The sequence below is a fragment of the Copadichromis virginalis genome, linkage group LG3 (assembly GCF_057382275.1).
Source record: "Copadichromis virginalis isolate Kocher_CV1m ecotype Utaka linkage group LG3, C_Virginalis_male_GT1.1, whole genome shotgun sequence".
NCBI lineage: Eukaryota > Metazoa > Chordata > Actinopteri > Cichliformes > Cichlidae > Copadichromis > Copadichromis virginalis.
The window spans coordinates 8,163,998-8,190,252 of NC_140620.1; the positions used below are offsets into that span (position 1 = coordinate 8,163,998).

Here is a 26,255-nt window from a genome sequence, read left to right on the forward strand (position 1 = left end):
CTGGGAGCAATTAGGCTAACGAGACAGGGGAGAGGTAAAACTGAACACTGACATGAGACATGAACTTTCAGAATAAAACAGGAAACTAACAGACACAGAGAACCAGACAGGACACTGAACTTGACAGGCAGACTCATGAGCAGACACAATAACACCGTGGACAGACAGAGAAGTGGGAGCAGGCAGGCAAAGAACAGAAGCCTAACAAATGGCAAAATCACAACAGAATACACACTCGGAATGAACAAAAGCATAAGGAAACACAAAACACTGAGTCCTCAGACTCAGGACCATGACAGGGTGGATATTTTCGAAAACTCGCAACTCGTTTTTGCATGAGGAAAACGAAGAAAACGCAGCGTCAAAGGTGGGCGCCTTTTTTGACGTCACACTGTTATTGTTACATTATTGTTATTGTTACGTTATTGTTTCGGTGAAATGAATTTCTACAATACTGTTACTGTTACTTGTACTCTCTGCAGTGTTTAAATGCTTACATATACACACAGTTACTGTCCCTCCACACATACGACTCAGTTCTGCTTCTATGCCCCAGCTTTGTTTACTATTTCCCACCGAGGTAGTGATGTGCAGATCGATCCTGAAATATCGATTCGTCCGATACCAATCATTTATGTTCTAGAATCGATTCTCACATTAAAATATCGATATTTTAGTAATTTAGAGTAAATTTGTAGTTTATCATTAACAGGAACACAGTGGAAAGAAACTATAACATTCGGATTGTCTACATTCAAAGGAACTACTTCCTCTTTCGCCTTTCATAGTCATGTGTGAAATACGGCTGTATAAATGTCTCGCAGCGCTTTGGCGTGCGCACTCACAACAATGGCTGAGCGTAATCGGAGTCATGTGCGGAAAATTGTCATGTGAGTCAGTGTATTTTACCTCCACAGACGTGGTTTGGGATACATGTGGGAAAAAGTGCTCCAAGAGTGAGGTGTTGTGGCCATACTAGGGAGACATTCAAAAGGGCTGTTGGGGGGTAAATACATTTTACAGTGTTTATTTATCGGATAAAATACGTTAAATGTCACCGTTTTCAATGGCCGACACGGAAACAGCGGGGGTGTCCAAATTCAGAGGCTGCTTCCACCTGAGGACCCGGCCTTCGTGGTCTAAAGAAAGCCAGGTAGTACGTCACGAGCTCCGTCAGTGGAGTGAAACTCTGCCGTCTGCTCCTTGCTCTCTAAAATATAACCGGGCACTGATGTAAACTCTCAACCGTCTCACTCTTCTGTTTAATCATTTCCTGTTTGACGTTTATTGAGCTGTGTGAAAACCCCGGAGTAACCCTCCTGAGGGATTAATAAAGTTTAATTTAATCTAATCTAATAACTTTAATCTCAGCCAAACCGATTTACTCACGAACAAATAAAACACTGAAAAAGCCAAACAATAACATTTGTAAGTTATCAAAGTGACTTATATATCATGTTTAACCCAAGTAGCGAAAGACCGCGGGGGTTTGAAGACGATGTGTCGGTCGGCTCAGATATTTGAAGTTTACACAGCTACATTCTCACCTGAAGACATGGTAAAAAAAAATTTTGCGACCCAGAAAGAGAAATAAGAGTAATATTAAAACTAAGTATCTGGAAACTGGAATTGGCTCGGCCACGCTATGAATTCTGCGATATGGTTTTTCAATTTTGTTGTCCGGGTGGAAAATCTGGAGAAATTCAGGAGAATGGTGACTCCGGGAGAATTTCAGGACTTCTGATTGGCCAACATTTCTACACTGTTAGGAGTATATCGCCACCTGTTGCTTTGGCCCGTGTACGTGTGGACGTAGCCTCAGTGACTCAAAAAACCCGATTCACTTTGGTGATTGACTCGTTCAAACTCGATTCAGGAAAAAGAATCAAATTTACCATCACTACCTTCCACAATAAAAGCTGCCCTTACAAATGAGTGATTGGAAGATATCTCATTGATGGTGAACGCTGCCCCCTCCTGGCACCCAAGATTTTACCCGTGTGTGTCTTCAGCAATAACACTTAACTCTGTACAATAACACCCACCTCAAACATGGAGTAGATATTTGAGCAGGTACAGAGTCAGCAGCTGATCTCAGGCTGGTCACAGATTGACTGTCAGGTAGTCACACACACTCCCGCAGGAAGTGACCTCTGTCCTGTAATGATAACATGCTGTTTCAGAAGCAGCAAAGCAGGCGATGAAGAAGAACAGAGGGAAGAGCAAAAGAAGAAGAAGTCTCCTGTAGCACTAACAAGTTCAAAAGAGTGATTAAAAGATTAAATAAAACTTGAAAATGAAAAGCAGAAGCGAATGGATGGATGGATAAAACTTTAAATATTGACAACAAATCACAGTTCTCTGACTCTCATTGACTATGAAAAGAATGAATGAGGGCAAAAAAAAATGCTTCATTACTGTGTGTGCAAAGGTCTCATGATATTCATCAGTACTGTCCTCTCTGAAGTGAACTGAAGAGTCTGATTCATAGAGCGATCATTGGAACTTTTCCACTCAGAGCCACAATTATTCACGCAGCTCATTTAGACTCAGCAGTTAACCTCAGATGCATATCTGTGGACTGTGGGAGGACATGCAAGATCCTCACAGAATGCCCAAACAGGAACCTCTTTATAAAAAAGAAAGTTTAAACCAAGCTTGATCATCTGTAGATGGAAGTGTGATGCTGTAAGATTTCACATTATTTCAATAAAAGAAGGATGGGGCTTTAGGTCACGTATATTACAGGCAACACTGATCATACTACAGTTATGTCCTGATCTACACAGAATCCAACCAATCACTGTTCATGAGTTTCAGCAATGGATCCATGATGATGGTGAACAGTGTGCACAGCAGAGATGCTCTCAGTCCTGTTTGATGTTCAGTGGACAGAAGACACGGGACCATTAGGATGGTGGATTTCCAGGTTCATGCAGACAGATGTGATCTGGTTATTAACGTCAGTGGAACAGAGATGAACGGCGTAAGGAGACAGATTCTTATGTTGCATACACACAACAGCTGGATCCAGTAAAGACGCAAAAGAAATACGCATCCACACCATGGAACTGGACTGTGAGTCCTTATATCACCCAAATATCTTAATAATAAAGCATCTAACAACATTGTAACTTTGTGTGATACAAATCCAAAGATCTAACATTTAGTAGAAAACATAAAAACAAGTGGTGGATGTTCAAAGAATACAAAATGCCTGTAAAAAAGAAAAAACACATCACTTAGAGATCTGATTAAATATCAAAGTAAAGAAGCTGGAGATATAAAAGCAGCATTGCAGTAAATTAAAGTCATGATTTAAGATTTCTCAGATCGTCATGACACCAATATAACATTATTGATATTGTGGTACAGAGTTATCACAGCACCTGTGGACAGTTATACATGTGTCCTGTAAACAGGAGAGGAACGGTTAGACGGGGAGGCGTGGCTTGTCACCATTATCTCCTCCTCCTCATACTTATGCAGTCTTTCGTTACTTGACAGTATTACAGCTGTGCACCAACTTTTCCCAAACACATCTCACATATTCTCTGTTATCAAACAGAGTTATCGCGTATCCCACTGTCACACCTGGACACTGCCAACAAAAGAGCAAACTGTGGTTTAACACTGACACCTACTGGTGCAAAGATGGAATGGCAGCTGCAATGTCCCTGACTTCTAGTTTAAACGACTTAACTTAGGACATTTTAAAATGAAAAGATCAGTCAAAGTTAAAGAAAATGATTTTAGTGAGTATCATATTTACAATGTGTCTTTTGTTTTTTTATTTTATTCAGTCCTCCTCAGCGCCCAACTTCAACGCATCAAGAAGGTAATGTAGCGTAACTTAAAGGGAGACACACATGGCTAAACTCTTAGCTGCTGCATCATGTGGAAGCAAAAAAGGTGATCTGTAAGTGTGTGCAGTCCTTATATAATGTGTGCCAGATGAGTGCAATTGAGGGCAAACTAGAGCCTTTCAAAGGAGAGAAATGGAAACAATGTAAGTCTGGTGAGGTGAGGGAGAGTAAGGGGAAAAGGGGGCAGGAAGAAACAGGAACCTTTGTAACATTAACTTTAAAACATTTGGGGAGCTGAGGCAGTGTGGGCGTGGTCGGCGGCTGGATTAACATCCGTTTAACAGTCTTGATCACATATCATCCCACTGATGAGCAGGAACATCTTCTGTTTTTTCTACTGACTGCAACCCTGTCATGGTGCTGTGCTTGGAGACCAGCTGTTCTCCAGCAGTCTTGAACAAAGACTCGGACATTAATGTGTTTGTGGTGTGAAACTTTAATAGTTTATTATTACAGCGCAAAACCTGTGTAATACACACACAGTCACAGCTGTCATGTCTGACAATACAAGTCATTGCAGAGCTGCAGGAAAACCTTTAAACGTCCCAAAATATTTTACTTAAAAGCATTTTTAAAAAAAACACAAAGTGCTGCATAATAAGACCAAACATGTAAAATCACAGGCCCACAGTAAAGATACAACAGCAAAGCTGACACACCCCCTGCTTTTATACTGGAGCTTCAGGAGGGGCCAATGATGTCACAGAACAGCAGCCAATCAGAGACAGCAGGATGAAGGTCCTCCATAAGGCAGAGTGCGTCCTCACTTTCCTGTTCAGAGACAAACATCAGTGATTTCAGCTCGAAGCTGGTGAACTTTGACCTTCCCTAACACACACATGTATGTGCTCTGTGACTCAGCCGACACACGTCTTACCTTTTAGCTTCCTCCAAAGGAGCAGAACTCAAACCAGAACCAGGAGAACCACAGAAACCAGACCTGACATGATGAAGGCTGTGAGAGGAGGGCCAGAGGATGGGGACCAGTACCACCCATCCTCCTCATCTTCCTTTTTTGGTTTATTGTTACCACGAGGGTTTTTTTTATTTGTGTCTTCAGGGTCTTTTTTACTGGTACTTTGGGGGCTTGATGTTCTAGAAGAGTGAGTGATTGGGGTAGAAGAAGGAGCTTTTACATTAGCAGGAGGAGGATCTGCAGGAACAATGACAAAGATGGTTCAGTCAGTTTATTATCTGGTCAGCTCATCAGTTCCAGTAGTCTGTGGAAGCTTCCTCACTGATAGACAGAGCTGTCTGAATTCTTGAAAGACTAAAGAAAGGATCTTCAGGTTACACTGAGGTTACACTGAGACTGTCTGTCATGAAAGTCTTTATTTATGGACTTTATCAGGCACAGGATGGAGAGGAGTGCAGTGACGGTCTGGGCGTACCCATCTTCTTCTCTCATATTCATCTCAAGACCGCAGACAGAAATCAGCATTATAGAATAAATGAGTTAGATCAGGATCAACTGCAGACGATTGGATCGAGGGATTCTGCCTATCCTGAGTCCTCTCCTGTACTGTCCTCACACACATGACTGCAAGCCTGCCTACAATACCAATGGACAGGTGTGTCAACTGTGGTGGGCCCGATCAGCAGAGGAGATGGTCTCATTCCAAACAGACTCCCTGCATCTTTCACAGCAGCAATGAGATGTGCTTTTCTCTGTGGTTAAACCTTAGTGACTCACATTTATATTTATATTAAATATTCTCCTCTTGAAAGAGAAACATGGGCCTGAAAAGAAACTAATGTTCACATCTGTCAGTCACAACCTGACACTGAGTCTCTTTAGTAAATCCAGCAGAGTTTTAAAGTCAAATAGAGGTTTTGTGCCACCACAGTGAAGATGGACTTCTTTGTTCCTTCTTTAATATTCCAACCTTTGTAATGATGGGATAATTTTCTCTGGCTGCTCTGTTTATGTGACCTGAATACATTAAGAGAACATGTATCGATAAAGTAAGATATAACCTACCACCTTTCATTGATCTCTATGACATTTCTACTAAAGTCCAGGAAAAGAGGTTGAATAAGAAAGATCATTGCACTGACCTCTGACTGTCAGCCTGAATTCAGGAGACTTCTTATCAACACCAGCTGAGCACGAGTAGAGACCTTCATCAGACTTCTGAACATTAATGAGAATCCACTTTCCTTCAGGATCAAATCCAATCCTTTCAACACTTTTATAAAAATCAGAGTTCCCCTGTTTACCGTCTTTGCTTTGACAGAGCAGAGTCACATTACTTCCTGTCCACACAGGAGATGAAGGGATGTCCAGGATCAGGGAACCTGCTTACCAACAGAGACACAAACAGAGTGATACAGAGACAGACTTCCACCAATACACAGAGTCATACAGACACAGCTGGAACATCTGTACCTGAAACAACGATGTTGACTTCATCACTACGCTGCCCAGATGAGCTTTCACAGAAGTAAGCTCCATCAGAGGCTTTGTCCAACATGAGTTGACAATGAGAATTTTTAAGAACAAATCCTGCAGCTGCTCCACACCTCTCAGTGCGTCCTCCTCTGGACCTCTTCACTGTCCATCCATCAACTGTTTTTCCATCATCATCATCACAAGTCAGAGCTGCTAGACCACTACCAGTGAAGAGCGTTGTTGAATTTGGACTTACACTCAGAGAGACTGAAGGGCAGACAGATACACAGACAGAGTAAATGTATTTGTGTTCTTGTTGGAGTCTCACTGATGGTTTTCACTTCCATCTACTCACCTGCAGAAACAGTCAGTGCAGAGAGATGCAGCACACACACACCTGCAACAGGAGGACAGCGGTCACTGAAGGTCAGAGGTCACTGAAGGTCAGAGAAAGTGTGAAGGTGTACTACGGGGTTGGCCAACTCAGGCCTCGAGGGCCGGTGTCCTGCAGGTTTTAGATGTGTCCTTGATCTAAAACAGCTGATTTAAATGGCTAAGTAACCTCCTCAAGATGTCTTGAAGTTCTCCAGAGGCCTGGTAATGAACTAATCATCTGATTCAGGTGTGTTGACCCAGGGTGAGATATCAAACCTGCAGGCTCTCGAGACCTGGAGACACTCCTGGTGTACGAGCTTCATTCTCTTATAGGGTGTGTAAAAAAAAAAAAATTGCATAAACCCTGCATGATTCATCAACAGAGGTGGGCATTACCAAAGTACAGATACTTTGTTACTGTGCTTAAGTGGTAAAAGTGGGCGGGGCAGTAAGTCACACTACTTCAGCATCTAGCTAGCCCTGCTGAAGAGGAGTGAGCATAAAGGGAGTAACGGTTTATTATATGTCAGGTCATTTCAAATGCAGCGTTTCTATGAGCACAACAAACATCAGCAAACACACAAACTATTTGTGTGCAGTTTGTCTCACAGTGTGTTACAGTTAACGGTCCAGCTGCTGTATTTCAAAGAGAGGAAAGAAAGAGAGCTAACGTCACTCAGAGATGGAGAAAGATAAGAAGATAAGAAAGAAGCACATGAGAGGCCGTAGAGAGCTTAGATTTAAAGAGAAGGATCGCTTAGTGTGATGTCATGAACTGGAAATGTAAACAAGCCATGATTTTAATCACATATTGGACCTGTATGTGAAGATCTTTCATGTTGTCAAACAAAGTAAAGTATACTTAAATCCAGTGTTGGGAAGGTTACTCTTAAAATGTATTCCACTACAGATTAGAAAAATGCATGCCCCAAAAATGTATTTTGTAACGTATTCCATTACGTTACTCAATGTGAGTAATGTATTCTGAGTACTTTGGATTACTTTATATATTATCATGCGTTTTATAACTGCATGAATGTACTATTGCTGTGAGATATATTACTATTACTGAAGGCTACTCGCCATACCAATACAAAATAGATGTTTAAATCTTAATATACACGAGTAACAGTAGGTGGACATTAGGTAAGGCTGCACCTTTTGTAGCGATCTGGTATAGAAAACTATTCAGCGCATATATAAAACAGGTGCACGGCTTGAACCGTAGTAAAGGGACCTTGTAAGGTAAGTTGTGTTAGCGCTACTTCAGCATCTAGCTAGCCCTGCTGAAGAGGAGTGAGCATAAAGGGAGTAACGGTTTATTATATGTCAGGTCATTTCAAATGCAGCGTTTCTATGAGCACAACAAACATCAGCAAACACACAAACTATTTGTGTGCAGTTTGTCTCACAGTGTGTTACAGTTAACGGTCCAGCTGCTGTATTTCAAAGAGAGGAAAGAAAGAGAGCTAATGTCACTCAGAGATGGAGAAAGATAAGAAAGAAGCACAGGAGAGGACGTAGAGAGCTTAGATTTAAAGAGAAGGACTGCTTAGTGTGATGTCATAAACTGGAAGTATAAAGAAGTCAGGATTTGAATCATCTGAATGTAGGGCTTCTACGATTAGCTGACTAGTCACGATTACGTCGACTATCAAAATCGTCGACTAATTTAATAGTTGACACGTCGTTTGAAGCTTTGTAAGATCCCAAAAGCCGCAGGAATAAGTAGCAGGATTTAAGAGTGTAATAACAGATAGAAACAGAAGATGGCAGCACTGCATGTACAAGGATGCCAGCTACCGTTAAACCCCGGAGAAGAAGAAGCTGTGTCCCAGTTGCCAACAATGGCGGCAGCTAGGTAGTTCTACTACTTTTATTATTCTTTCTGGGTCACAAAATAAATGTTTAACAGGCGAGAATGTAGCTGTGTAAACCTCAAATATCTGCTCAGTTTATCAAGACACCACATATCTGTGAAGGTTCTCAGTCATCCAGGTCATCGTAGTCAAAGGAGCTTGCAAAGAAAAGCGTCTGGACTTCTTTAAGTTACTTGAAGACGTTTCACCTCTCATCCGAGAAGCTTCTTCAGTTCTAAGGTCAAATGGTGGAGAGTCCCAGATATAAACCTAGTGGGAGTAACCCCCCACAGAGGGACAAAAGGACCCCCTGATGATCCTCTAATCGCCTGAGCCAAGGTGTGAAACTGGGTGTGGGTCCCAATCAGCCAGAGTTTCGGGTGTGTTCATTGTGAAACCTGGCCCCACCTTATCATGCGAATTCCTGAGATCAGATGGCCCAGGATGTGAGTGGGCGTTAAGGTGTCTGGGAAGGGATCTCAAAACTGGATTATAGATGGCAGAGAGTTGGTGTCGTAAACCCCCGCCTCTGTTCAAAGACGGTCGCTCACAGTGGACATAGATGCTTCTTTCACTCCTCTTTCAAACCATCTGTCCTCTCTGTCCAAAATGTGAACATTGGCATCCTCGAAAGAGTGTCCTTTATCCTTAAGATGCAGATGGACTGCTGAGTCTTGTCCCGTGGAGGTGGCTCTTCTATGTTGTGCCATGCGCTTGTGAAGTGGCTGTTTGGTCTCTCCAATGTAGAGGTCTGGGCATTCCTCGCTGCACTGTACAGCATACACCACATTGTTAAGTCTGTGTTTTGGCGTTTTGTCTTTCGGGTGAACCAGTTTTTGTCTGAGCGTGTTGCTGGGTCTGAAATGCACCGGGATGTCATGCTTGGAGAAAACTCTCCTGAGTTTTTCTGATACACCGGCTACATAGGGGATGACGATGTTGTTGCGTCTGTCCTTCTTATCCTCCCTAGCTGGTGTCTGGTCTTCTTTTCTGTGCCTCTTTGCTGACTTTAAGAACGCCCATTTAGGATAGCCGCACGTTTTGAGAGCTTCCTTTACATGTGTGTGTTCCTTCTTTTTTCCTTCAGGCTTAGAGGGAACATGTTCTGCCCGGTGGTGTAGGGTCCTAATTACTCCAAGTTTGTGTTCCAGAGGGTGATGGGAGTCAAAGAGGAGGTACTGGTCCGTGTGTGTGGGCTTCCGGTAAACTTCGATGTCGAGGTTGCCGTTCTCTTCAATGTGCACAGCGCAGTCCAGGAAAGGCAAACAGTTGTCCTTTGTGTCTTCCTTGGTGAACTTGATGTTCACCAGGGAAGACACCACATATTTTCAAAAGCGCTCCGATGTTTTCGGAGACGTCTGTTAAACACTAGCTCGATAGCTAGCCGGGGGCTAGGCTCACTAGAGCCGTGAGAGCACCGGACTCCCGGCAAATCATTTTCAAACCCACCGCCGTCTTTCCCTACTCAGGTTAAACATGATGCATAAGTCACTTAGATAACTTAAAACATTTTTTTCAGTATTTTATTTGTTCCTGAGTAAATCGGTTTGGCTGAGATTAAAGTTGTAGTTTTTACACAGCTGAATAAATGTCAAGCAGACAGCTGATTATCAGAAGTATGAGATGCTCGAGAATCCATCCATCCATTCGCTTCCGCTTATCCTTTTCAGGGTCGCGGGGGGCGCTGGAGCCTATCCCAGCTGTCATAGGGCGAGAGGCGGGGTACACCCTGGACAGGTCGCCAGTCTGTCGCAGGGCCAACACACAGGGACAGACAACCATTCACACTCACATTCACACCTAGTGACAATTTGGATTATCCAATTAGCCTATTCCCACAAGCTGCATGTCTTTGGATGGTGGGAGGAAGCCGGAGTACCCGAAGGGAACCCACGCAAACACGGGGAGAACATGCAAACTCCACACAGAAAGAATGATGTTGGAATTGAACTCAGGACCTTCTTGCTGTGCGGCAACAGTGCTAACCACCGTGCCACCGTGCTGCCATGCTCGAGAATGTCCTGTTATATTTTAGTGTCATGAACCGAAGTTCTGCGCACAAGCTGGACCCAGAAGCAGAGCCAACACACACAGGAGTATGAGAAAATAAACTTTATTTTAACTGAAGGTGTCCCGGGAGGGTAGAAGGAAAACACACGTGAAACTAGAGAAACCAAGGGACCGGGAGATGAGTCACGCAGGAACGCCGAAAACAGGACTGTGGGAGGCTGCAACAGAAAAAGGAAAAGAATTATTGGGGTGCGGGGAAATAGCAGCATACGTGGGGGAAGAGTATGAGTCTTACGGTGACAGCGGGGCTGTGGGAGCCGGAGGGAGGGGTGAGTGTCCGCGGGGCAGCTCAAGGAAAGTCGAGGTGGCGAGTACTGAAGGCGATCCAAATTCCAGACGGGCAGGTGGACAGGCAGGTGGCTCAAAAAAACACGGCGAGTTGTTATCTGAGTGCACAGGAATTAGCGCTAGTTCGGACAGATGAGTTTTCACAATCGCTTTCCCGTAGGTGTACGTTACCGCTGTGAGACGACTACGGACTGGCGTGGAGCAGCAGGCTGGGCTGGATCAAATAGTCCACCTGATGATCGCCTGGGATGGGGTGCAGGTGTGGAGTTAACAGCCACGGCCGGGCCGCAGACCATGACATTTAGATAGCAAGGAGCAGACGGCCCACTTTATTAAACTTCACCGAAACAATCTGCAAATTTAATTTAAAGTCAATAAACTGTCATGCACGAACAGTTATTAAAAGTCCGTCTAGTGGCGATCTGCAGTCGTATTTCATCCAGTTTGTAACGGATTGAACGGGCATTGGAGAGGAATATGGTTGGGAGTGGTGGTTTAAACGGACTAGTCTTTAGCCGTGCCCACAAGCCTCCCCGCCTGCCCCTCTTCTGCCTCTGCTCGCAACGTCTCCTCCTGCGGCTTGCTGTTGCGGGTAGCCCCGGGGGTTGCTTAACGAACTCCGGGGGGGATGAGATACTCGGATGTTAGTTGAAGATCTCCACGGCTTAGTTGTAGTAGATCGTCTCTGTTGTATTGAAGTAACCCCAGACTGTGTGAAATAATACCCAGTACCACCAAAAGTGCAAAAATGTAGGAGCTCCGGGCCGCTGCGTCTGTGCGCGCCGCCATCTTGGGTTGTACGGAAGCTCCGGGTTGTACGGAAGCTCCAAACGCAATTTCATTGTTTTCTGACAATGACAATAAATACTTAAATCTAAATCTAATCTAAATCTAAAACTGTCATCTTGTCTTTATTTTTAGATAGCACATATCTTAATCACTTAAAGCTCTAAGCTAATGATAGTTATATTAGAGCAGATGCGTGCTGGTGTACGTTGTACGTCCAATGGATGCATGATATGATTAGTCTAACTAATCTTCCGATTTGTGACTAGTCGACTATCAAAATAATCGTTTGTGGCAGCCCTATCTGTATGTGATGTACTTTCATAATGTGAAATGTCTTGCAAAACAAAGTAAGGTATGCTTATTTCATGTTCTTCCATTAGTACATGAAAATCCTGGGTAGTTTTGTGCAGGATAAACAGGTTAGCTTGCAGCACTGTGGTGAATTATTTAGACTGTCTTGAGCCAGTGAGGGTCGGAGGTCACTGAACAAACTGCTCTCTATCATGCACGACCATCACAGTCCTCACTGCTGAGGCAGCAGAGCTTCCTCATCCCTCAGACTGATTCAACCCGGCTGCCATGAAGAACATGAAATTCTTCCTATGTCAGTCTGACCTTTACTGCTTTTAATTAATTTGATTTTTACATTAGTTTTTTATTATTATTTTAGCTCTGTTATTTGTAGACTGATGCTGGTGTAACAGAAATATTTCATTTGTGGGATCAATAAAGTATCTTTCTATCCATCTGCAGTGACTGTGGTGTTCATGAGCATCACTAAGGTAAATGTATTAGATAAGGGTCTTAGCATAAATACTTTTTCAGTTGGATACATAAGAATGAGCCAGTTTCACTGTGAAAATTAAGTCTGAAGATAACAATATTATTACTATTCCCACAGCCATCTACCAGGATATTCTCTGTCATTGATGCAGTGCTGAGCGGGCCTGGCTAGCTGAACCTGCTTGCTTGTTTGCCTAGCGCTGTTGGGTCATGTGACAGGAAAACATCAAAGTACAAGAGGGGAGAAAAGGGAACCGGCCCGGGCTGTGACACTTGAAAGAAGCAGCAGCCAGGCTGCCTCTGATGAAACCTCATCAGTGCATACAGGAGAGAAACAGAAACTGAAGCACCAATCTCATTACACTTGTACTGATCCATATAAATCAATGTTAACGATACTTGGATTGATCTGCCCACCACTACATCTGCTGATCTTCTAGTGATCTTAGGGTTGCCCCAGATGCCAAACCTCACTTTAGCACTTTGGCTGTTCACATTTTTCTGATTGGTTGTGCACGCAAAGTCAAAATCAAAGATTATATATAACAGATTCAAGCTGATTATAATGAGAATTTGGATGGAATAACATCCAATTCAATTCAATTTTATTTATATAGCGCCAAATCACAACAAAAGTCGCCTCAAGGCGCTTCATAGATACAGAGAAAAACCCAACAATCATATGACCCCCTATGAGCAAGCACTTTGGCGACAGTGGGAAGGAAAAACTCCCTTTTAACAGGAAGAAACCTCCGGCAGAACCAGGATCAGGGAGGGGCGGGGCCATCTGCTGCGACCGGTTGGGGTGAGAGAAGGAAGACAGGATAAAGACATGCTGTGGAAGAGAGACAGAGGTTAATAACAGATATGATTCAATGCAGAGAGGTCTATTAATACATAGTGAGTGAGAAAGGTGACTGGAAAGGAAAAACTCAATGCATCATGGGAATCCTCCGGCAGCCTACGTCTATTGCAGCATAACTAAGGGAGGATTCAGGGTCACCTGGTCCAGCCCTAACTATATGCTTTAGCAAAAAGGAAAGTTTGAAGCCTAAACTTAAAAGTAGAGATAGTGTCTGTCTCCTGAATCCAAACTGGAAGCTGGTTCCACAGAAGAGGGGCCTGAAAACTGAAGGCTCTGCCTCCCATTCTACTTTTAAATACTCTAGGAACAACAAGTAGGCCTGCAGAGCGAGAGTGAAGTGCTCTAATAGAGTGATATGGTACTACAAGGTCATTAAGATAAGATGGGGCCTGATTATTTAACCCTTTAAAACCGGTCAGAGCGGGCACGCTCCGTTTTGCGTAACTATTTTTAAATCCCGGTAGCACTGCAACCACGTGAGCTAGCACAATAATTTTTTTTGCATATGAAAGGAGTTGTACTTACATCTTATGCCATCAGCTTGTCCTTGGTCACAGTTTCCTTCCACATATAGCTTTGCAAAAACTGCATAAAAAGCACTTGAAGGAAAAAAAACATAATATTCCAGAAACACGCTTTGCCGATCCGATCAGCTGTTTGTAACACTTCCTAGTCCATCAGCACGAACTATCGCATGTCCGCCATTACCTGCCCGAAACCGGAAGTGACGTCATTTTCGCGGAAATGTAGTTTTTTACCATCAAGGCCTCATGAGCCTATACTGGTGTTTTTAAAAGTTATGTTTGACTTTATGACTTTCTGTGTTGTTTCTGGGATGCTTAGGACTCATATTGCACTGCTGGAAATAGTTTATTTTGATGCACATGCTGTTTTTTTTTTGCAAATTTGCACTATAATATTTATTTTCGTTTTTCCTGCAGTGTATAGAAATTGGTGTATTTCAAAAATAAAACCATGAAGACACTCAAAATAAATTTCCTGTGGTGGGAAACTATTTTGTGCAACTTTTTTGTATTTACAGTTTTGAGGGATAAGCCTCTTAAATTTCTCTAACTACAAATATATGTTAAAAAAGCAAAAACGATTTTCAATTTTTTTGTAGTTTATTGCACTTTTTTGCAATTTATGTAATTACTATGCACTTAATGCAGACATATTATTAAAATTTAGGCTGTAATGGTTGTATTGATGTATAGCAACTTGAAATGCTCCCAAAAATGGCTCCACAGCAGGTAAAAATATAATATAAGCTCTGGCAGACTTGGTTCTATGGTAGGGTTAAGATTTCCTTTCCAAGTAATATTCAGGGTGGTATCGACGATACTGATCCGATACGATACTTTGTACAAAAACGTATTTTATTTATTGTATCTCAAATTATAGCGTCATAATGATTACAGGACATCAGATTACTTGTTCTTATCACTTAATAATGCAGAGTTCATCATATAGAAATAAAAAAACTGAAGTTGTGCTATTTGAACACGTTGCCTGCCTGCAGCACTAAAGGACTCCGTGAGAGACGTCTGTCTCGCCCTAGCAGCACCTGTCCCTGTCCTCCTCTTCAGTTCGCCTCAACATACGCTCGTCATATTCTGTGATATGATTTACTCTGAGGTGTTTGACAAGGTTAGTGATGTTGCAGCAATACCTCACTTTTTTGCCACATGGATTGCAAACCACGTGTCAGCTGTTTGTGGAGGTAAAATAAGTCCGCACATAAGTCCAATTACACTCAGCCATTGTTGTGAGTGCGCGCGCCAAGGGGCTGCAACATGTTTATACAGCCGTATTTCGCACATGACTATGAAAGGCGGAAGAGGAAGTAGTTCCTTCAAATGTAGACAATCCAATGTTATAGTTTCTTTCCACTGTGTTCCTGTTAATGATAAACTACAAATTTACTCAAAATTACTAAAATATTGATATTTTAATGTGAGAATCGATTCTAGAACATAAATGATTGGTATCGGAGGAATCGATATTTCAGGATCGATCTGCACATCACTACCAAAAAAAACAAAAAACGAAATGTACGCTGCCTTTCGGTCTGGTTACTACCCTTTATGTCAGAACCGGTGCAATAATGGCACCGGATACCGGTACCCATCTCTAGTAATAAAGTAACTAATTACTTTTGAAAAAAATAATCTGTAAAGACTGCCAAGAGAAGTCCTGCCATTAATTAATGCTCCAATCTTAAATATGATCAACCTATCTCTAATAATCAGCTATGTACCACAGGCCTTCAAGCTGGCTGTAGTTAAACCTTTACTCAAAAAGCATCTCTAGACCCAGCAGTCTTAGCTAATTATAGGCCAATCTCCAACCTTCCTTTCATATCAAACATCCTTGAAAGAGTAGTTGTCAAACAGCTAACAGATCATCTGCAGAGGAATGGTTTATTTGAAGAGTTTCAGTCAGGTTTCATCACAGCACAGAAACAGCTTTAGTGAAGGTTACAAATGATCTTATCTGATAGTGGACTCATGTCAGTGTTTTGAACGGGTTATAAAACAACAGTGTAAGAACAGTTTCATGGTGTAAGATGCCAGTTTTGACAAGTACAGACTAGTGTAACGGTCTCATCCTTCTCTTTCTCTTTCTGTGTCCTTTTCATTAGAAACTGTCAATCCCACCCCCGCATCACCCTGACTCGTATCATGAACAGGCTTGTGTCCACATGAACGTGCAGACTTTCCCCTTTGAAAAACAAAACAAAACAATTTTTTTTTAAATATAAAATACACCAAAACGATCTCCAGCACCGTCAGATGGAGGTGCTGGTCAATGAAGCCTCTAAACAGTAAGTCAAAAATAGAAATAAATAGAAATAAAGGCACACAGCTCTGATGCATAAAGACTTGTGAGCACAGAAGCAGGGTTTATGAAAACCTTCTCTCAGGAAGAAGTTTTTCCAAACAATACTGAAGTTAATGCACACACACTGTGATCCAGCTCAGTTCATTTCCTTTCACACATGTGCCTCACAATCGTTACAAAATAACCAGAAGTATATAGTTATTTGTCCCTACCCCCTCAAGTTTGACCTCTCATTCATTTAATTTTCTTTTAGTCTTAAATTAAACAAACAACATATGAAGCAAAAGTAAGTTTTTCATATGAAAAAGACAGAATGTGTAAATCTGCAGATTCACAAGTTATGAAAACAAACAAACAAACAGAAAAGAACTACAACACCATTTACAGCAACATCACCGTGCTGGGTTAACCCTGTTTTTGTCATTCTTATAATTATTTGAAATAAGTTTTTTATATTTTATTTTCAACTGGTTTATGTTTTCATTTCTTTTATTTCTTCTGTTAGATTTTTAAAGTTGTTCTAGCACTTTGTATTTAAATTCCATTTCCCTCTTAAGTTATCCCCACCTTCTCTTTCTATGAACAATTTACAGATTTCTTTTAGAAGCAATTTATTTCTTACTTTATACATTATTTGCGCTGTTTTAAGCTTCACCAAGTCTTGGAATTTAATAGCTTGCATTTTGACAAAGAGTGCATTTGTATGGTCCCTGTACCCCACATTATTTATTAATCTAATGGCCCTTTTCTGTATTATAGTTATTGTTTGTGTGTTATTTTTGCATGTGTTTGCACAGCAAGCAGACAGAAGCTGAACACATACTGAACATACTGACACACTCCAAACATCTCTGTGTGTAAAGGAGACACACACACTGAAAAAGCAGCTCCTTCAGAGTGTGTGCTGGATCAGAGGTTGGAAATTCTTCTTACCGTGCAGCAGGATCACAGACAGCAGCCTCATTTTCATCCTCACAGTCCCGTTTAGAGCTCCTCACTGCCTCCGACCTCACCCTCCTCTCAGGAGACTCTCAACAGGAAGCTGTACCACTCTGACAGGAGGCACCGCCACAATAAAAGCTGTCCTAGACAAACACCTGTGCCAGTCGCGTCCTGATCATGTGTTTCAGACACGTACAAGTTAACCAGTATCCAGCATCAGGCTCAGACAGCACAGGCCTCCCAGCCACAGCCAACACTGGATTAGTCTTCAAGTTTTCTTTCTTTTGTTGTAATACTGTATTCACCTTACAATATGGCGCAATATAAATGTAGCCTGGAGTGAAAATGACTGGACAAATTTACAGTGATGTGATCAAAATCATCCAACATGAGCCGTGATTAAATTTTACTGGAAGAAAGTGAAGAGAGAAACAAAGAGCTTTGATTGGACAGTGAGTCGGAACTCAAACTGGGAGAGGTCAGCATCAGCAGTGGTGGTTAATTTCAAAAAGTAATTAGTTATTGTTAGGTTTTGTATTGTTGATTGTCATTTATGCTTAGAAATATCTACTCATATATGCTTAGAGTTGTATAATTAGTTGTAGATCGGTAGAGGTTTGATCCTTAATAGTCTGCAAGCTTTGTGTGCACACCTACATCCTGGGAGCATGGGAGAGGTCGTACCTTGTCTTATTGTTTTATGGCAGGATAAACGTGGCTGTATCTGTTTTAGGCTAAGTGCCTTTGGTTTAGATGAACTGCTGGACTTCCAGACCAGCAGGTTTAGGGAAGTCTTTATGGGGTCAAAGGTACTCTTTGTGTGTATGTAGACGTCATATGTTAATGAACCTATGCATATTCATGTAACCTCAATAAAAGAGCAGTGTTACGGGGGAGCGGACGAGAGCAACTGGGGTCAAGCGAAGGAACGGCGTTTGTCCGGTTCTCTCCCGTGCACGAGAAACATGAAGAACTTTGCCTACTTCGTGTCTTGCTTTGCTGTGTAATTATATTGTCTTCAACGTTCCAGCGAATAGGTTCAAGCTACAAACCTATCAGTTATACTTACTAGTTAATTCTTTAATAAAGTAACTGAGTTACAATATTTTAAAAGTAACTAAATATTAGGTAAAGTAACTATTGCGTTACTTAGAAAACAGTGTGCTACCTGCTGAGGTCGAGGGTACAATCAGCTGTTTTTGACTGCTTTTGATGTTTCCTCCACATTTCACCTTTAAAAACGATTTACTTTGCCTTGTTTGGTATCATTCTTTTCAGCACAACCTCACATGTCTGAATTTACTGTTATTTTTTTCATTTTGACATACTGTATTAACACAATTGATCTAAAATCAGATAAAGAAAACAAACTCTCAGTAGAAAAAAGTTTAATTTTTTTACTGTAACAACCACAAACATGTTTAACGAATCATTTTCAGAACTTGAAATAAAAAATCTAAATTGTACATTTTAAAAACCTGTGCACAAGTTTTGCAAATAGCAAATCCATTTGCAGCTATTTACATAAAAATGCAGCTTTTCTGATAATGATTTACTATTTACAGACCAATCAGGTGTTCTGCATCAAATAAGCTCCACACAAATTATTTGTGCGACTTCAAAAAATGATTTCTATCCACTATAAGACAAAGAAGAACATGACAAGCTTCATCCTGTAACGAAAGCTGCTGTGTGCAGCCATGCACACTCACAGAAACTGGGCTTAAACTCAAAATGCAGCTTGATTTGCTGACCGCGATAAGAGCCGCTACAAAACATTACAAAACTTAACTGATGGCAGAAAACTGGGTCCAGATTAAGGAAAGTAAAGCTAAGAACATGTCTTTATCAACACTACCTTTCATTAATGCAAAGTCGGTCAAAAACCCAACAATAGAAAGTACTCTCAAGGTGTGGACAACAATTATCTGTTTCAAAGACCGTACCAGTGAGAGGCAATCGGAAGAATTCCAGCCTTCTGTGGGAGTCAGTGGCTTTAGTAGGTGGGACAATGCAGGCCTTTGGAACTTAAAATCAGATGAGAAAATATGAAATTATTCACATACTTTTTGGGATTGTCCATCAATCCAATGATTCACGATAAGAATCAAAGAAGAAACAGACAAGTTATGTCTCCACTAAATCCAATCAGATCTCTTTTAGGAGTTATACCTAGAGAGACGTATAGTCCAGTCAAAAACTATATTCTAATGATACTCCTATTGATAGCTAATAGAACAATAGGAAGAGAGTGATAGCAAGCTTGCAACTGAAACTGGATATCTGCCAACAGAGGTGGAGCTGTGTGACCAGATACCCCAGTTACTGGACCACAATCCTGGAACTGTCATGGTCCTGGGCCATGTGGGCCCAGTATTCTTAGTTCCTTGTATTTTTGTATTTCGTTCCTTATTTAGGCCATGTTTCCTGAGTTGTCCTGTTGTGTTGTTCCCTAAGTGTTTTCCCTTCGTGACTCTTACCCCCTGTGTGCCCCTCTGTGTATTTATGAGCCCTCGTCTCTCTTTGTGTTTTATTCTATGTTTTCCCCAGCCCGTTATGTCTGTGTTCTCCCCGTGCTCTCTCTCCTCCTGTCTGAACCTCTGTACTTCCTGTTTTACTTTTCCCGTCTCCCGTTAGTGTTGCGTTCACTCCTGCCGTGTCTTGTTATGATTATCAGTGTCACCTGTGTTCCCCGTGTGCTCCCACTTCCCTCGTTAACCCTCTGTGTATTTATGTCTGCGTCTCCCTCAGTTCTGTGTCGCGTTCTCCCTCATGCTGCGTGGATTTCCCTGTGTCTCTCTGCGAGTGTTAGTTATTGTTCCCAGTTTAAGTTTTGTATTTCTTGTAATCTGCCTTCCAGCAATAAAGCTGTGATTTTGAGTTTATCCCCTGAGTCCGTGAGTTTGCATTTTGAGTCCTCATCCTGCCTGCCACACAGCGATCATGACAGGAACGCTGCATTAACCTTGTAAAGACTGTTATCAGCTACACAGCAAAATCGCTAGTGTGAAATTAACACTGTGAGTGTTAAATTTAACACTAGAAAAGTGTCTATATGTGTCCACTCTTTTGAGTGTTAAATTAACACTTTTCAAAGTGTTATATTTTTAACAATGAGCTAGTGTTATTTTGACACTGCACAGAGTTAAAGATTAACACTGAGTAACACTGACCAGTGTCAAAAATATTCTACACTGGTGTTAAGTGTTAAAAATTAACACCGAATAGTGTTGGTGGTACTTTACACTAGCCCTGGTGTTTAAAAATTCAACTCTGAATAGTGTTAATTTTCTAATACTAACACTAGTGTCAGTCAAATCATTAATACCACCAGATTACAATAAACTCCCATTAATCTCTGATATCTCTACTGCTACAATTAACCCCTAACATCTACCCATTACAAGACATTAACGTTCCAAAATACTTTGTATTCAGATAGACCACAAGTAAACAAGTTATACAAAATTACAGTATGGGACAATGTACATTTTGTCATCAGTGCCATTTGAAAATTGCCTATCATGAGGTCTATAGTACACCAGATCATCTACAGAGATCAGTGCAAAGACATCTAATCCATCCTCATTAACAAATGCATTTAAGTGGTCATTGAAATATACTGTTGAGACCTTACAAGTTAGAAGATAAGCATTGCAATCTCTAACAATTATATTGACAATCTTATTGAACAAAGGCATCTCACTTGATACTTGAGCAAAAACAGAGCTGCACATGTTCAGTATTTGCCTTTTTCCAACTGGAACCTGTGTAGTTATTGTCATGGGATGAGCCACATTTACAGGCTGTGAAACAGAGGTTCCATCGTTAGGTACAGGCTCAAAATTATTGATGACCTCAGAGTGAACACAGTCTCCATGTGCTCGGAATAAGTGCCGCTTGTAACCAGAGTACGTGCGAAAGATAAATGAACATCCAGGCTCTCCACAGGTCAAACGTAAAAACCTTCCTGGGTACAAACCATGCTGGAACTTCTTCAAATGTCTGAATAACACTGAGCAACTTGTGTGGTGTATCTTGCAAATGTAACAGGTGAACATTTCCAGTCAAAGTGCTGAATAGTGGATATTTTTAAACTGTACAGTGAAGACTTCCTCTTGTTTCCCTGACTGTCCTTCAAAGCTGCCAACATCAATGCCATACACGGTGGTCTGGATGAATGTGTAGAAGTTGTCCAATGCCTCATCAAAGGACACGGCAAATAAAAAATGTGCCTTGAAAAGTTTTGCCTTGTCAAAAAAACTGCATCTCCCATCTGTGTCACACAGGACAATGTAGAAACTCTGGATGATGTTCTTTCTTTCTCCAACACACAGGACGAATGGCTGAGTGGGGCCAGCCTTAGGAAAAGCCTCCGTGCTACCTCCCACCTGAGGGAGAGAAAGAAACCAAGTGATTGACATTAAACAAAATTGATAATCTGATGTTGAGGCTTTGCTGCTGGAAATTATGACAATATTAAAATGTTTCACTCCGCGCGCACAATTATTTTTGTTTCAATGTGTACATTTAGTTTTAATAGAAACAATGACATGTCAGTCCTGCAACACCAAGCCTGTCTGCGATAGATACATCTGCTGCAGGTTGGATCACCTTGCCATCTTAAAATATCAGCCCTTGATATTTTGCATCTGTTCTCATCAAAAGAGAAATATACAAATCTAAAAAGCACACATACCTTGATGAATTTCATTAGGTGGTGAGCAGCATCTGATGTGCTAATCTTTGAAGACGTCCTTCCCTTAGATGTTGGAGTAACAAGTGAAGCAGCAAAAGATGGCAGCCGCCTCGCAGTCCCAAACTACAGAATAGGAATTAAGATCATCACAATTACTGTCATTTAAAGGACCCCAGCAGCCATTTTTTCCACGTTATGTAATACCATGATGACGTCTTAGACACCTGATAATTTTTCAACTACCAAACCAGCGCTTTGGTATAAAAATTCATTTCTAGAGACTTAAAATCTTCTGGCCACCAAGTGAAGTAGATATCGAGTCATAACAATAGTAAGATTATGTAACTTTTTTGTGTTCAAACTACATTAAATGTCATTTCAGGTTTAACATGTTTGTAAGCTTATTTTCATACCATACAGAAATGAACAGAAACCCAATGTGATTTAGAAAATGGACAGCTGTATTCCAATTTGTAGTAAAGGTTTACCAGTATGGTCCAGTGATATATTGTGTTGTGGGAATTAAGCAAATGCTGTAAAGGCATGCAAAATCTACCATTTCCAACTTACACTTACCAGCCTCGTCAGAGTAACGCTGTGCAGAAATGAGCAGCTCATCCAATTCTGTACTCTGAGACAGATTTTTGCAATCTTTGATGATCCTTGGCTTGAAGAATGTTGGCCACTTTGCAAGGAACTTTGCAGACACTTCCTGCCCAACAAACAGTATTGTGAAGTCTTGGTCAATCTTAAACACAAAGTGTAACAACAGAAACAACACTTTAACAAGAAAACAAACAAAGGAACCACAAAGCAGTCATTAAATCATTTTATGCCTTACCAAGCCAGGTGTATCCAGAAACCTTGGGAAAAGGTCCAGGACAGCAGAAGCTGTGGCAGGTTCTTGAACCACTTTTTGCCTATGTTGAAATGTCACCTTCATATTGTCTTTGACATGTTTCATGTCAGTTGAGTGCCTCTTCCTTGCATTTATCACCTCACAACGGCCTCACATTTGAACACAAGTTGCGAAGAGTCTTGGGGCTGTCTTGAAAAGCTGACTTTGATTACTTCATCTCTTCTCAGGAACCAGCATATCACCACCTTCCAAGAGTAAAATAAGGTCCAGCATATAACACCATTTCTTTGCAAAATATCTAGCATGTCTAGTCCCTTTAGACTGAGCCTAACCCTTGTATAGTGTTCGGGTCTGTGAGACCCGTTTTCAGTTTTCCTCAAAAGAAAAATTAAACAATGAATTATTTTTTCAACCTGAAATTCATTGGCTTTGGCTTATTTTCTGTGAAGAACATAAATCCGAACTAATTTTCAATGACCTCATACTGTACCTCCCCCCACGCATTTACATTACATACAAGGTGTTCGGGTCCACTGGACCCAGGTCTAATAAAAGTGTTGAAAGTGCAGGTCCTGTGTTCCCACACTCTGTCTTCCTTTCTGGTGCTGCTGATAGTGTTTTCTTCCCCTCCTGCTCCGCACAAAGTTGCCACATTGTTGAAAATTCAACTATCAACACCGTCTGCTCTTACATCTCACACATTTTACCCTCTTTCTTGAGGGATCCAAATTTTATTTTCTCATACCCTGTCCCACCTGCAAATTAGGGGCATAATGCTGTAAATAAGACTTTGCCAGTGTGGTTCCTTATCACAACTGATCAAGATGGCAAAAGATTATCTGCTGCGAGGGCCATCCAATTGATTTTGGAAGAGAGAGGAGCTTCGGATGATGATGTTGACAAAGAGGTTTCAGAATATTTCACATTTCTGAAAATTCAGAGTCTGACAGTGACTTTGAAGAAGAGGATGAGGTTGAGCACCATTTAGTAACAAAACGAAGACGAGTACCCCATCTGCAGCCAGCTCTAGGACCAGAACAAGCCCACCAGACAGCAAGTGAAGAAATATGGACGTCAATAACTGGTGAAATTGAATGGTCTTCTTACCCAAGAAATGAGCCACCCTGCAGAGCTGTTACTGTGATAAGCCAGGGCCAACACGACTGACAGGTACTCATGTGCAGGACATCAAGTCTTCATTTGAGTTTTTCATCCCAGATTCCATCCAGAAAATTATTCTGGATTGCAGTAATCTAGAAGGTGTGTTTTTGGAGAGAGGTGGAAGGAGATGGACCAAATTCATCTAAGAACCCCAAAGGCCTACTTTGGGGTTCTTATCCTTGCAGGAGTTTTCAGGTCCAAAGGGGAATCCACAGAATCCCTGTGGGATGCAGAAACCGGCAAGAACCTTTCCGTGCATCAATGTCTCTGGAAAACTTCCACAAAATTTCCAGGATTATCCGTTTTGATAACGGACACTACAGACCAGCTCGACGGCAGTGAGACAAGCTAGATGCCATCAGGACAGTGTGGGATAAGTGTGGGCACCACCTCCCCCTGTTTTACATCCCTGGGCCTAATGTCACCATTGATGAGCAGCTGATCCCATTTAGTTATGAAACATATTGCTTCACGTGTAAATGTGTTGTGTCTTTCCACTCACTCCACTTGATTACAACTGATTTATTTTTTTATAACATTTTATAAAAAAAACAAAAAAAAAAAAAACGAGAAGCACATTAATTCATAAATGTGATCTAACAAAGGTAAAGGGAAAAAATTAACCATGTTTGCTGTTCATATGGCTTGTAATTGGGATGAAGTAAACATCTGTTGAGTAATTTAACATAAAATTGTTTAATAGTGTTAATTTGGAAAGCCAAAACTCTAGCGGGTCCACCAGACCCATGAACACTGGCTGAGTAACAAAAATATGAACACCACACAAGGGTTAAATTAATTTTGTTAAGAAAAAACATCCTTGGTCCATTTTTAAGTAGTACAAGCTGTGTAACATGACTGCAACACAGTATTGTCTCAATTATCGCAGGGGTTAGTAGGAACCATATTTCTATTTTATTATTTTTATATATTTTAAGCCATAAAACCCCTCCCCACTCTCTAACAAACCCTAATATAACCCTGTTATTCATTTTTAGACTAGAAAATGCTTAATGTACCACAAACAAAATCTAAAAAAAAGAAAAAAAAAAGAAAAATACCTACTGGCTACAGATAATTTACAAGATGTAGGGGCCATTATAGTTTAAAAATACTCCCAGGTTACCCTTAAGCATCCTAGTTCACCTAAGGAAGGGTCTCAAACTTAAATGAGCTGTCATCTCATTGGAGGGCTACTTCAAAAAAACAGAAACCACAAAGAAAACACCCACAAATATTCCTGACAATGTAGCGTTTGGTTTGTTCGTTTTTAAGTTTCAAATATTGTATAACAAGACAAAACTGCAAATATGAACACCCCCCCCCCCCCCCCCTCACTCTTAACTAACCGATACCTTTAATTGAACTACCAAATGAACACAATGGTCCTCTTTCTGGTCAGACACTTTGCAGCACTTCTGCTGTAATTTTGTTCATATTTAACAAAATAAAAATGCAGAAAGAAGTGTTCACATTAGTTTTTGACTCTCACTGAACTAACAAAGCCAATCAAACCACATGTTTGTACTCTCTTGTTACCTCGGCCAGGTCCGCGGCTCTGAACCGTGGTAATGACACCTCTGGCTAATACGTCGGGTTGTCGGGCTTGTAACTTTACTGTCAGCGAACACAGTGTACAGTCGAGTCTTAACAGCTTTCTTACAACCAGGCACTCATTTTGGCGGCAGTGGTTATTATTATATTTACATGCTTTCTTCTTCCATTTCTCCTCGGTAACAGCTCCTACTTTCTCCCTCTCTCGCGCTCAAACACACAACGGGAGGGGCAATTCCACGTTCTCCCTGCAGCACGGACTACGCTGCCTATGAGGGCCGGTAACACTCTGCCCTTATTGCCTTCATATTAAATCATTTTTGGCTAATGACAAAAAAAAGTCACTTTAAGGGCCAAATTGCATTATACTTCTTCACCTCACCTGACGTGGGCCGTAAGTGGCCTCTGGGCCGCGTGTTTGAGACCACTGACCCTAAGGCTTTAGCAGTTTAATTTGAAAATAAATAAAAGGCATTTAATAAAAACTGTGACATATATTAACAAGTAATATTCATTACAGTCTGCCAACACCCAGATTATGCTAAATGAATATTAGGAAAGAAACTGGTACTTTGCAGAGTTCTAGCTAGCAGTAGCCCAGCTTAACAAAAACAGTTAAAATTCAAATATGACACTTAAAGATGATGTATTTTGATATAAATACTATTTTTTTTACTAGTTATCATGTTACTTGCTCTAACATCAATCTAAAACTTAATATTTGACCGAATAAAACTTACCGCAGCAGCAAGAAAAAATGGCGACCGAAGATTCTGAAATGCGAAGCTCCACAGGAAATGAAGGTGTGGTCTAATTTAAAACCCACAGTGTTAAAATGCAGTAACGACTAAAATCCACACTAACACTTTTCAGGAATCAACTCCCGATGTGTTATTTTAACTCGATTAA

The 26,255-nt window shown here is 41.2% G+C and overlaps 1 protein-coding gene across 2 annotated transcripts; it reads right to left on the reverse strand.

Annotated features, from left to right (window-relative positions):
- Positions 1–4,289: 4,289 nt before the first annotated feature.
- On the reverse strand, positions 4,290–17,161 carry LOC146712568 (uncharacterized). 2 transcript variants are annotated; one of them, XM_085452205.1, is made up of 6 exons: positions 17,065–17,161; positions 6,614–6,655; positions 6,256–6,525; positions 5,925–6,164; positions 4,744–5,019; positions 4,290–4,637 (listed from the first exon to the last, which is right to left on the reverse strand). In XM_085452205.1, the coding sequence occupies exons 1-5, from the start codon at positions 17,099–17,101 to the stop codon at positions 4,772–4,774; spliced, it is 837 nt and encodes a 278-aa protein (XP_085308331.1). In that variant the 5' UTR covers positions 17,102–17,161; the 3' UTR covers positions 4,290–4,637; positions 4,744–4,771. The 2 variants fall into 2 exon arrangements, with proteins under 2 accessions (XP_085308331.1, XP_085308330.1); XM_085452204.1 differs by having other exon boundaries at positions 5,925–6,167.
- Positions 17,162–26,255: the final 9,094 nt, after the last annotated feature.

Coding starts and splice junctions, on each gene's coding strand:
- LOC146712568 (XM_085452204.1), bottom strand. CDS start 17,101: ATGAAAATGAGGCTGCTGTCTGTGATCCTGCTGCACG. Junction 6,656..17,064: donor GTCTGTGATCCTGCTGCACG/GTAAGAAGAATT, acceptor CTCCTGTTGCAG/GTGTGTGTGTGCTGCATCTC. Junction 6,526..6,613: donor TGCACTGACTGTTTCTGCAG/GTGAGTAGATGG, acceptor TCTGCCCTTCAG/TCTCTCTGAGTGTAAGTCCA.